Consider the following 13,532-nt stretch of genomic DNA (forward strand, 5'->3'; position numbering starts at 1 on the left):
CTATTTATTCCCACGAGTCAAGGGTTGAATATTCTATTCGATATGATAATGGAAATATGTCTTGCCTTGTTGCCATGTAGGAAAGTATATTAAATTTAGCTTCAGCTTTTTTTGGCTATTGACCATCGTTATATAAATTTTTTATTTAATGCTTCTTCATTTAATTGTCATTTTCCCCCACTGACATTGCGATGTAAAATAAGGTGAAAACAATTGTAATGCTAGTAGAAGTGAAAAATGCATTAGATACATTGTTGCATGAGAAATGCTCGTACGTGCACATCATTCACATATGATGGTGTTCCCATTCTTGCTATATAGGATGAGTAAGCCATGCTAAGGATAAATGGGAACTGGAAACGAAGGATGATGTTATAAATAATAAAAGGATATGTTTTGTAATAAAAAAAAGTTAATAGTTGTTAGTTGGGAATTATAGAGGGAAGATTGTCAAACTAACCGTTAGAAGTACTTCTATAAATATTCTTTGTAATCACAATTTCATATATAAGAAAATAATATTGAATTTTCAAGAATTGAATCCCTGTGAGTATTATGTGTATTCTTTGATTTTACGTGTGGGATCCCGCATTCGTGAGTACAGTGAGGACATATATAAGTGGAATCCTTCCCACTTATAACAATTGGTATCAGCTTTAGCCGTCAACAATAATGGGAGGTTCGACAACAAACAAGGATCTTGAAGAATGCATTCAAGTCTTAGAGAAAAGATTGGAAGAATATCTTGTTGAATTACGTCATGACACAAAGATGGCGATGAAGTCAATGTCAGCAATGCTGGAACAAGTTCTTGCAAAAATGTCATCAATTGGTTCCACTTCCAGCGACAAACTTGAGATTGAAGTTGAAGACGAGAATAATGTCGAAGGATACAAAGTGCTCGAACGTGCTCACATCCCATTTCCTTCATTTGATGGATCAAACTATCAGGAATGGCATGCCAAGGCGGAACAATTTTTTGAATTAGAAGATACGTTAGAGGAACAGCGAAGGAAACTTCTTCTATCCATGGATGGAAAGGCTTTCACATGGCAACGCTATTACATGGCGCTCAATGCATCCAAGAATAAATCTTGGCAAAGAATCTTGACTAATGTTGCAACACGTTTTGACATGGGTAATTACAATGATCCACTTTCTGAATTATCCAAGTTGAGACAAGATTCAACTGTGATAGAGTACCTTGAAAGATTTGATGAATTATTAGCTAGAGTAACAGTTTCTGAGGAGAAGACAATTAATTTTTTCTTAGGAGGCTTACATTCCTCTTTGGAGAAATCTGATTGTGTTCACAATCCTAAATCTGTCTAAGATGTCATGCGAATTGCATGACTACAGGATAATATTATGCAAGAATGTTATGAATCCAGATAAATGGAGGAAGAATACGTAATATCATTTCATTACATTTGTTGAATATATATATTGCAATAGATTTTAACAAAAGCTGTTTAATAAGACAACACAAAATAAGGAGCAACACTTCTTTCTACCTAAATCTGACCATGTCAACTACTCTTCCTCAAATTAAGCATTAACCCATACTTTTACCTAACAAATAGTAGCAGGTAAAACAAAACAAAAAATATTCTAATCTTAAAGTATTCTAGAAAAATTTCAATTCCTAACACTCCTCCTTGAGATTTTTCTTGGATACTCCAAGCTTTGACCTCAATACTTTAAATTTGCCCTTGGAGAGAGCTTTGGTCATGACATCTACAATTTGTTTCTCTGAGCTATAGTGCTCCAAGCTTACTTCTTTTGATTTCACTACTTCTCTAATGACATGATATTTCACCTTGATGTGCTTAGTTCTACCATGACAGATAGAATTATTTGCAATTGCAATGGCTGACTTATTATCAACCCATATTACAGTAGCCTTATTTTGTATTTGCCCCACATCATACAACACTTTTTTAAGCCAAATGGCTTTATTTGCAGGTGCTGTAACTGAAATATACTCAGCTTCAGTTGAAGATTGAGCCACTACATCTTGTTTCTTTGAATTCCAACTGAAAACTCCACTGCCAAAAGAGAAAACATAACTTGAGGTACTTTTGGCATCATCTTCACTTCCTGCCCAGTCATTATCTGCATATCCTTTAAGATCAACACTTTTATCTTTGATAAACCACAAACCATAATCAATTGTACCTCTTATGTACCTCAATACTCGTTTTGTTGCTTTGTAATGAGCTTCACTAGGTGACTGCATAAATCTAGACAACAAACTTGCAGCAAACATTGTGTCTGGTCTAGTGGCTGAAAGATTCAATAGACTTCCAATTAAGCTTCTATAAATAGAAGCATCTGCTTTACCAGTAGAATCATGAAGAGACAGCTTCTCATTTGCAGCCAAGGGTATGGTCACTGGTTTACATTTCTCCATATGAAACTTCTTCAATACCTCCAAAGCATATCTTCTTTGTGAAATAAAGATTCCTGCATTGCATTGATAAATCTCCATTCCAAGAAAATAATTCATTTATCCCAAATCTGTCATTTCAAATTCATTCTCTATATCATGCTTGAATTGTCTAAGGGAATCAGAATCACTCCCTATGACTAGCATATCATCAACATACAATAATATAATGAGCTACACTTCATTCCTTGACTTCTTTACATATAAAGTGGCTTCATTTTCACTTCTTTCAAAGTCTTTGTGCAAAAGGTAATTGTCAATTCTGGTATACCAGGTCCTTGGTGCCTATTTCAATCCATAAAGAGCTTTATAGAGTTTGTAGACTTTATTTTCATTGCCCTTAACTTGAAAACCTTCAAGTTGATCAACATAAATGTCTTCTTCAAGCAAATCAGTTAAAAAAGCTGACTTCACATCAAAATGATAGATCTTCCAACCCAATTTTGTTGCCAATGCCACTAGCATTTTGATTGTATCATGTCTTGCCACAGGAGCAAAAGTATCTAAAAAATCAATTCCATGTTGTTGATGATAGCCTTTAACAACTAATCTAGCTTTAAGTTTGTTTAAATAACCATCAAAATTAAGTTTGGTTCTATAAACTCACTTAAAACCAATCACCTTTTGATTAGTTGGCCTATCCACAAGCTGCCATGTCTTGTTTTTTTCTCAATCATTTTCATCTCCTCCTGCATAGCAACTCTCCAACCTTCTAGTTCAGCAGCTTCACCATAACCTTTCGATTCTAGTGCAGCAACATTACACCTCTCATAAATTTCAGCTAGATTTCTAGTGCATCTAACCGAAAAATCTTCATCATCCTCCAAATCTTTTTCTTCAATTTCTGAATTTTGTTCTTGGATATTGTCTGCTCCAAGTTGCCTTTTGCTTGAGGTTTCTACTTTGCTTTTGTCCCAGTTCCATCTAGATAACTCACCAAACTTAACATTTCTGCAGACAAGAATTCTCTTTGTTGCTGGATTTATATTCTATAACCTTTGGAGTTACTGCTGTACCCCAAGAAAACACCAACTTCTGACTTGTGATCCAACTTGTCTCTTTTAACCTCTGGAACAAAAGCATAACATACACAACCAAATACTTTGAGATGCTCCATCGAAGACTTCCTTCCATACCATGCTTCAAAAGGTGTTTTACCTTTCAAGGCTTTGGTAGATAACATATTCAACAAGTATACTGAGGTGTTAACAGCCTCAGCCCAAAAAGTTTTAGGAAGACCTTTTTCAAATAACAAACACCTTGACATCTCCATAATTGTCTTGTTCTTCCTTTTACTCACTCTATTTTGTTGAGGAGTGTAAGGAACAGTCAATTGATGTTGAATTCCAGCATCTTCACAGAAATTCTGAAACTCCCTTGCTGTATACTCGGTTTCATTATCAGATCTGAGCTTTTTAATTTTGCATCCATCCTCATTTTTAACCATTAGCTTGAACTTCGGAAAAAAAACAAACACTTCTGACTTTTGCTTTAGAAAAAACACTCAACTCATTCTTGTAAAGTCATCAATAAATAGCAGAAAGTATTTGCTGCATTTAAAGATGTTGTACTCATAGGGCCACACACATCAGTGTGTATAAGTTTCAATTTTTCAGTAGCTCTCCAACTTGCTTCAGTAGGAAATGACATTTTGCTTTGCTTACTATATTGACATACATCACACACATCAACATTTTCATGAATGATAGGCAAATTTTGCACCAAATCATTTGATTTCATTTGCTTTAAGGCGGAGTAACTAAAATGACCAAGCTTTTTATGCAATAAAATAGAATCATCTACTGCACTTGGAAAAGCATGCATAGCTGTTTGTTTCAACTCTAGGGAAAAACTTCTATCCCTCATTCTAACACACATTAATTCACAACCAGCAGCTCATATCTTCAAAATGCAAGCTATAATGTCTTTCAAGCATTTGTCCCACACTCAAGAGATTTTGATTTATCTCAAACACAAATAAAACATCTGAAATAAATTTAGTACCTGAGGGAGTTTCAACAGTCACCACTCCTTTTCCTTTGACATAAACACATTCTCCATTGCCAATGGTGACTTTGGAGAAGTAGGAGTGATCAAGTTCCTTGAAAATGCTAGCATTATGAGTCATATGGTTTGTGCATCCGCTATCTATGAGCCAAGTTTTTTTGCTACTACTTGCCGAATAACAAGAAGCAACGAATAACTGCTCCTCAATCTGTTCTTGATGCTCAACAACTTGAGCTTACTGTCCTTGCAGCTTTGCTTTGTTTTTGCAAACCTTCTCCACATGACCAAGTTGGTTGCAAGCCCTACATTTGACTTGAGGTCTGAACCAACAAAAATTTTCTGTATGATTTTTCTTCTTACAATGAGGGCACGGTGAATATTTTTCCTTCCAAGCTCCTCCTTTGTTACTATCTTCTTCCTTTTTCCCTTTGCCTTTCTTTCCACCAAAAGGTTTTTTCGCAAAGTTATTGCTGCCTTGAGCTTTGCCTTTGGTGTTAACCACAAAAGCACCTTCAGCATTTTCTTCCATTCTCAACAACCTTCTTTGTTCAGTAGCTTGCAAAGCATTCACAAGCTCTGCAAGTGATATTTGAGAAAAATCCTTATTTTTTTTTTCAAGAGAGGAGATTTTTGACTCAAACCTCTCAGGAAGACAAACCAGGACTTTTTCCACAGCTCTTTGATCACTAAGCTCTTTGCCTAGTAATCTGATTTGTGTAACCACCTTAGAGAGTCTATCTGAAAACCCCTTCACTGTTTTAGAATCCTTCATTTTGATGGCTTCAAATTCTCTTATCAGATTTAACACCTTCATCCTCCTAGTTCTTTCACTGCCTTGGAACTCCTCCTTGATCTTGTCCCAAGCCTCTTTTGCTCTCTCAAGATTCAAGATCTTGATAAAAACATCATCATGTACTGTTGCATGTAAGATGGCAAGTGCTCTGCCTTCCTTTGCCACATTTTCATCATGAAGCCTTATTTAAGCCACTGTTGGGTTGTTTGGTAAAGGGGCTGAGTTGCTTCCATTTTCCACCACTTCCCATAGATTTTGAGCTCTCAAATAAGTTTTCATTTTTGCAGCCCACAAGTCCTAGTTTTCTCCTGCAAATATTGGAAGTGGAGGTAAAGAAGAAGCCATTTTGTTGCTGGTAGGTTTTTGTTTCTAGTTTGAACAGGTATTTTTACTCCCTCATAGGCCCTTCAAGAACTACTGAGCTCTTGATACCATGTTATGAATCCAGATAAATGAAGGAAGAATACGTAATATCATTTCATTACATTTGTTGAATATATATTGCAATAGATTTTAACAAAAGCTGTTTAATAAGACAACACAAAATAAGGAGCAACATTCTTTCTACCTAAATCTGACCATGTCAACTACTTTTTCTCAAATTAAGCATTAACCCATACTTTTACCTAACAAACAAACAGTCGCAGGTAAAACAAAAAAAAAAAATATTATAATCTTAAAGTATTCTAAAAAAATTTCAATTCCTAACAAAGAATTGAAGAAAAAATTAACAACAACAAAGAGTCCCTATTTAGAAATCTCAAAAGTGAAAATTCGTGCTTGGAGCTATTCTAATATGAGCCAATGAAACATTCCTGTCACTAATCTCTAGCAATTTCAATCAGCAACATCTACTGCTTCTAATACACAGAAAAAGACCAAGACAGCGGGTGGTACTCCAAATAGAAAAGAGAAGAATGAGAGAATTTCCAAAGACCTATGTAAATTTTGTGGTGAACCATGGGAAAAGTTTCATAGACAGAAATGCAAGGTCTGGGGGAAGTTAAGTGTCATCTTTGCTGCACAAGGAGATGACAATGATGATCAAGCAGAACTTGAAGATTCAACAATAGTAGAAGAAGCCTTATACATTGGAAACCAACGTTTGTACAAGGATGATGTCCACATTTCTCTGCAGGCACTTAAAGGCATGTTTCATTGATGAAATGATTTGGATGAGTGATTTTCAGATTAACCTGAACACTTGCTAATTAGACATTTAGGAAAAGTGAAGTGTTAACTTTTAGAAAGGATGAACATGTTCATTCACAATAAAAAAAACTTGCTAAATAAAATTTGCTCAATAAAAATTAAACAATTACAAAAGGAAATTCAAAGTCTTCCTCTCACAATGACTCTATTACTAAATATGTAGAACCAAATGAACATTCAAAATGATGTGTTACACGAAGAAAATTAATTGATGAGTAGGGTCTTTTATTTTATTGCTTTATTTTTACAACTAACTACACTAACTGGCATCAAGTCCGTTCTCTTTAAACAATAAACTAACATTGTTTAATTACATTTACTGATCAGCTAAATAACCAGTTTCACAACTTGCTCTAGCTAGACAAATTAAATAAAAAGGAAAAATCTCAACTCAGCTGAAATAAATATTCAAGAAAGACACTGGAAATTCAAAAGGCTTCCTCTCACACTTAAACGCCAATAGGAAACATGAACAATTAAAATACGCCTAACAAGGACGATGTTTTATAATTATACAAGTAAATACTTCAAGAACGGTTATCTTAAACAATAGAAGAATGAACTTCTTCAGTTAAGATTATACATTAGACAAGTCCAGCTTGTTCAATAAAATATTAATACTAACCAATGTCAAAGGAAACTCCGGACTTCGCATGATGTTTTTCGGGTACAACTAACATTGACAAGCATGGTCTCCTTAAACAACAGAAGTGTATGCAATGGCTGAATCCAACCTGCTCCGTATATTTAACAATGTCGAAGGGATAAATCTTCATCTCATTGTGCACTTCATGCTATATGAATATTGGACATAAATTTTTCCTCTCAACTCACGATATAGAAGAAATCAGATCAAGACAAAAATGGCAGATTTTGCAGTTTCCTTTGCTCGTGATCATTTGCTTCCATTCTTATGGAAGCAGCCAATATGATCAGGGGCATCCCGAAAGATGGTGAAGACATGATAAAGGAACTAGAAAGGATTCAAGCCATCATTTAGATGCAGATAGAGTGGCTGCAGTTGGAGATGATACGACATGTGATGAAATCAAATAAAAAGCGAAGCTGTTCATCATAGAAGCATCTTTCCGCATGGCCTCTTTTCCTTTTGGTTATTATCTGTTATAAGTAAGTTATATAACTGTGAACCACTCTTACGTTATTTGTTTTTCTTTCTTGATTATGATGTTCTCATTAAGTTTATTTGAGTCACCCCTATTTATTCATTATTTTTAGATCATCAAATAGCATATTTGCATATATTTGTTTTGCTTTAATTATATTTTGGACTTTCTGCTACTGTTAAAGAGTAAGGTATTATATTGGTCATGAAATAGATGTTTTAATATTATTATTACGAGAATTTTGAATTCCATTAGTTGTGGTTAAATCATAGATTTATTTTCATAGATTATCATATTTTGGGATTGATGACAACCACAAATCATGTCGCTGAATTAAACAATCTTGAATTGGATTTCACACAATAAAAATGAATTTATTAGGGCACAAATAGAAATTGAAATAAGAAGAAAATTAATAAAAAGTAAAAATAGAATAGAGATGAAAAATAGCGTCACAGTCGTAAGATTGATAAGCCAAGAAACAATCGTCACAAGAGTCTTAACCTTTTGATAAGATAAAAGAAAATTGACTCACTCAAAAATCTAAAGTCACAGCTTTCACAAGAGTGTTCAATCTCAAATTGTATTCAAAACTAATTAAAAGTGTGTCTACAAGAGCTTATATATGCTTAATACTTGTAAACTAATGCTAATACAAACCCTAATGGACTTCTTGTACCAACAAGCCTAAATTTAAATAAACTAAATAAAATAACAAGATTTTATCCTAAATAAAAATTCAAAATAAGTAATGACTAATATTAAAATAAATAAATTAAACATAATAATTAAATCCTAATAAAACTCGTTAGATTCAAATCCTCTAAGCATATGTAATTAACTATCTTGAACTTTTCTAACTTTAAATTGAGCTCTCTTTTAAATAAGATAGTAACAATCTTTTTTAAGTCTTTATTTATTCTTTTTACTCTTGTATCTTTCTAATGTCTTTAAGTCTTTGTCTTCAATGGACCTTTCTTGATTCTTATCAGGGATGATGGAAACACAGAAGAAACTCTTTCAAAATTTTGACAATTTTTTTATATTAAGAATTTAGAAAAGTTTAATGTTTCATATGTTACTTCTAATTAAGTTTGAGGTTTAGTTGATTTTCTAAACAACTTAGTCTGTGTGTTGGTGATGGGTTGGTCCGGTGATGGGTCCAATCCGGATCATGAAACTAGTAAAATTGAAATAATAATGAAGTCTTTAGAATTGAAGAGTTTAAATATGTCCATAAGTTTAAATATCATTAGTCATACAAATAGTTCTTGTTCCTAAGCATCGTTTGTCTTTAAATGCATCCCATTAAATAAATTCAACAATCTATATAATACTCTCAATTTCATGTCTTTTTTCATCTTTAAAAAAAATTATAGCATGAAGCACTAGTATGAAACAGACACGCGATTCCAGAATAATGAACACCGTATGGATACGGCGATACTATAGTTATTTTTAATATGTATATATATATGTTGCAATCCCATTTACAATTGAACAGAACCATCCATATTTGTTGCTCCAGCTTGTCTCAACAGCTAGCGCAGATCGTGTCTGAGATTAAGCCAAACTACCATGAATGTTTGTAAATGCCTCAAAGTCATGACTTACTCTATTTACAATGTTATTTATTTATTTTATCTTAATTAACAATTAAGGATATTGAAATATGTCACATGTTTCCAGCTGTTTGAAAAATTAAACATGACAAGCATGGTTTCTTTAAAGCACGATCTAAACACAACTTGCTCAATAAATATTAAGAAATGCCACACAGAAACTCAATGTCTTTTTCTCAGAGTGGACTTTGTGTTATATAAATGTTGCAAGGACATGAAGTTTCATCTCATCTCACCATATAGCAATAGCAGAAATCATATATAGCTAGACTCAAATGGCGGAAACTGCATTGTCCTTGACTCGAGATCATTTGTTTCCATTCTTGAAGGAAGCATTCAATATGATCAAGGGCCTTCCAAAAGCAGTTGCAGACACGAAAGATGAACTGGAAATGATTCAAGCCTTCATTCATGATGCAGATATGATGGATGCAGCTAAAGAAGACATGACGCATGACACAATCAAAAGGAGGGTGAAGGAGCTGATAGAAGTTGCTTTTCGTATGGAAGATGTCATTGATGAATATATGATCTTTGAGGAACAACAGGCTGGTAATGATCCTGGATGTGCAGCTTTGAGTAATCCTGTTGACTTCATCAAAGTTATGATCCTTCGTCTTCAAATAGCGCACAAGATTAAGGACATCAATTCACAAGTTTGTGAAATCATGGAAAGCAGTAAAAGTGACAATCGCTTCCAAATCCAATCTTCTGGAAAACAAGGACCGAGCAGTTCTAGAGGATGCCAAAATGTCCAATGGCAGAACCTTCGACATGCTCCATTTTACATGGAAGAAGCTGAAATTGTGGGTTTCGAAGCCCCTAGAGATAAATTGGTTCATTGGTTGGTAAATGGAAGAGCGAAGCGCACTGTGATCTCTGTGGTAGGAATGGGAGGGTTGGGAAAGACCACTCTTGCCAAGAAAGTTTTTGACAGTCGAGAGGTCGTTGGACACTTCGATTGCCGTGTTTGGATCACAGTGTCTCAATCCTACATGGCAGAAGGGCTGTTGAGGGGCATGCTGCTGAAGATTTGCAAAGAAAAGAAGAAAGATCCTCCTCAGAATATTTCTACAATGGATCGATGGTCGTTGATAAGTGAAGTGAGAAATCTCTTGAATGGAATGAGGTATGTTCTCTTGTTTGATGATGTGTGGAATGAGCATTTTTGGGATGAAATTGAATTTGCAGTAACTGATAATAAAAATGGAAGTAGGATACTTATCACAACAAGAGACATGAATGTTGCTCTATACTGTAAGAAATCTTCTTTTGTTGAAATCCATAACTTGCGCTCCTTGTCCCCAGAAAAATCTTGGCAACTCTTTTGCAAGAAGGCCTTCCAATTTGAGTCTAATGAATGCTGTCCAAGAGAGCTCAAAGATATATCCTCTAAGATTGTTGAAAAATGTGAGGGTCTACCACTTGCAATAGTGGTCATTGGTGGTCTTTTATCTATGAAAGATACGACTGCAGTTGATGAATGGGTAAACTTCTATAATGAGCTGCAGAAGAATCAACATATAGATAGCATAACCAATATTTTGGGTTTAAGTTATCATGATTTGCCATACCATCTTAAATCGTGCCTTTTGTATTTTGGAATATATCCTGAAGACTATGAAATTAAATCCAAAAGACTAATTCGGCAATGGATGGTTGAAGGGTTTGTAAAACATGAGGAGGGAAAAACTTTAGAGAAAGTTGCAGAAAGATATTTAAGAGAGTTGATTGATAGAAGTTTGGTGCAATCATCTTCACTTAGCATTGATGGGAGAGTTAGAAGTTGTCGAGTTCATGACCTAACACGTGAGATGATTCTTAGAAAATGTGAGGATTTGAGGTTTTGTCATGTGGTACATGGTGAGTTGTTGATAGCCCGACGCTTATCAATAACAACTGGTTCCAATGATTTAATGAGTAGTAATGAACGACCACACATTCGATCACTTTTTGTATTCACAGATGAATTACCTTTACACTTTATGAGTAGAATATCTACTGAATACATGTTAAAGGTACTTGATTTTGAAGAAGTTAAGCGGTCTTTAATTCATGAAAGTTTGTGGAATTTAAACCACTTGAAGTATTTAGGCTTCGAGAGTTACTTAATCCACTCAAAGTATATACACTTGGGGAATTTAGGGAATTTAGGGAATTTAATACACTTGAAGTATTTAAGCTTCAGGAATACACAAATATATATTCTTCCAAATTACATTGCTAGGCTACAAAATTTGGAGACTTTGGACCTAAGGGGAACATATGTGGAAGAAATTCCAAGGGAGATTTGCAAACTTAGTAAGCTACAACATCTTTTAGGCGATTATCTGTCTATGATTCAGTTGAAGAATGGTATTGGAAGCATGACATCCCTACAAACTCTGGGTAAAGTGAAAATAGACAAACATGGTGCAGAGCAAACAAGAGAGCTGGGAAGGCTAACACAATTAAGGAAGTTGAGCTTGTTTGATGTTAGGGAAGAACAGGGAAGTGCTCTCTGTTCCTCAATAAATAAGATGCAATGTTTGGAAAGCCTACGCATTGATTCAAGAATTCTAGATGACATCCTTTGTTCACAGTTTAATTCAGCCCCACCTATGCTTCGGAAGCTTAGCCTATTATCCAAGTCTAAGAAATTGCCAGAGTGGATTCCAAAGCTTCAAAACCTTGTTAAGCTAAGCTTGATAGACTTCCAGTTAATTGATGATCCAATGAAATTATTAAAAAATTTGCCAAATTTGTTGTACCTCCATATTTTCTCATATAAAGGTGTAAGCATGCATTTTCAAGATGGGGGGTTTCAGAAACTGAAAGATCTAAGACTCATATATTTGCCAAACTTGAATTCCATCTGTATTGACAAAGGAGCACTGCATTCTCTCAAATCCCTTTGGTTAGAATTTATCCCTAAACTTGAAGAGGTACCCTCTGGCATCCAACACTTGAAGCAACTTGAAGTTCTCCATGTGGAAGATATGTCAACTGAATTTGAGAGCAACATATCTCGTATTAGAGGACGAAGTCACTCCATAATTGTGCATGTGCCTGTTGTAAGAATTGTCAACTTCCACAGATATTACACTTTTCACCACTGAAGAAGATAGAAATCAGGTGTCCACTTGTGAGAATAAAAGGTATGCTTTTTTTCCCCATAGTCATTGCATAATGATATTCTTGTTTACTCCTGATTAATTGCACTTTTGATGCTTTTACTACTTTAACTTATCTGTGATTTTGTTTCTCCCAGTTTTATCCAATAATTAATAAAAGTATAATAGAAATATGATATTCTATTGATTTATTCAAATAAATAAAGAAAAAATATTCAAAATATTTCAATAAAAAATATAAAATAAATATATAGAATATAATTCTTTTCATTTTGAAGTAAATGATTTAACTTGAGCAATTGAAAAACTAAAAGACTAACTAAACGAGAGCAATCATTAAGGAAATGAAAATTGTACATACCTTGGAAGTCTAAGGACTAAAAGTAAAATTAAGCCAAACTTTAACTATTTATCTAATTCTTAAAATTATTTCTCAAAATTTGCCTGCATTTTCTTGCAGAACATGTTTTATACTAGAAATTAATGGTAAAGATGTTTAATCAGCAACAAAATATTATAAAGTAATGTTTTGGGGAACTATTTTGTCATTATTGTCTCACTAGTGTGATGTGATGTGATGCTCTATCAGTACTAATATTGTGCTTTGATTTGGTAGGAACAACTGAACAAGGAGGAAGTGCATTGAAATCATCTTCTCCTTCACAAGAATGCCTTCTTATCCTTCCATTTGAAGTCATTGAAGTCAGAGAATAAAAAGGGGACAATCACCCCTTTCAACTTTTCTCCATGCTCGCGCTGCACCAAGTCATTGGGTCTGGACTAGTTCTCATTTTTAAGAGATGCATATTTTAGAGTTCTGAGTATAGATTTAAACATTTTATTATTGAAGTTAATTTTCAATACACGTTAAATATTGTTGGTATTCGAAATTGTAAGCCTAAACTTTTCTTATATTTTATTTATTATTTTAATTAACCAACAATCAATAAACATTCCATCACCTTTGTTCATTATTCTGAGATTGAAGATTATCATTCTATCAAGGGTCTGATGCTTCTTCATATTCTTCTCCTAGTCAGCTCCTCCGACTACAAACCGTATCAATTACCCAACAAAATTCCCTATGCAGAAATATACTTGAATAAATTTGTTAATATTAACAAATATATTAACTAAAAAGTAAAGATATTTATATTCTCTTATTTAGTATTAGCACTTCTTATTAAATATTTATTTATTTTTTAATTCCAT

General features: G+C 34.0%; 1 protein-coding gene across 1 annotated transcript; it reads left to right on the plus strand.

Moving 5' to 3' along the window:
* Positions 1-9,482: 9,482 nt before the first annotated feature.
* On the plus strand, positions 9,483-12,305 carry LOC113854349 (disease resistance protein RPM1-like). Its single transcript, XM_027485299.1, has one exon. It carries the CDS (start codon positions 9,483-9,485, stop codon positions 12,303-12,305), a length of 2,823 nt encoding a protein of 940 aa, XP_027341100.1.
* Positions 12,306-13,532: the final 1,227 nt, after the last annotated feature.

Source organism: Abrus precatorius, unplaced genomic scaffold (assembly GCF_003935025.1).
Source record: "Abrus precatorius isolate BTA unplaced genomic scaffold, Abrus_2018 Scaffold11, whole genome shotgun sequence".
Classification (NCBI taxonomy): Eukaryota; Viridiplantae; Streptophyta; class Magnoliopsida; order Fabales; family Fabaceae; genus Abrus; species Abrus precatorius.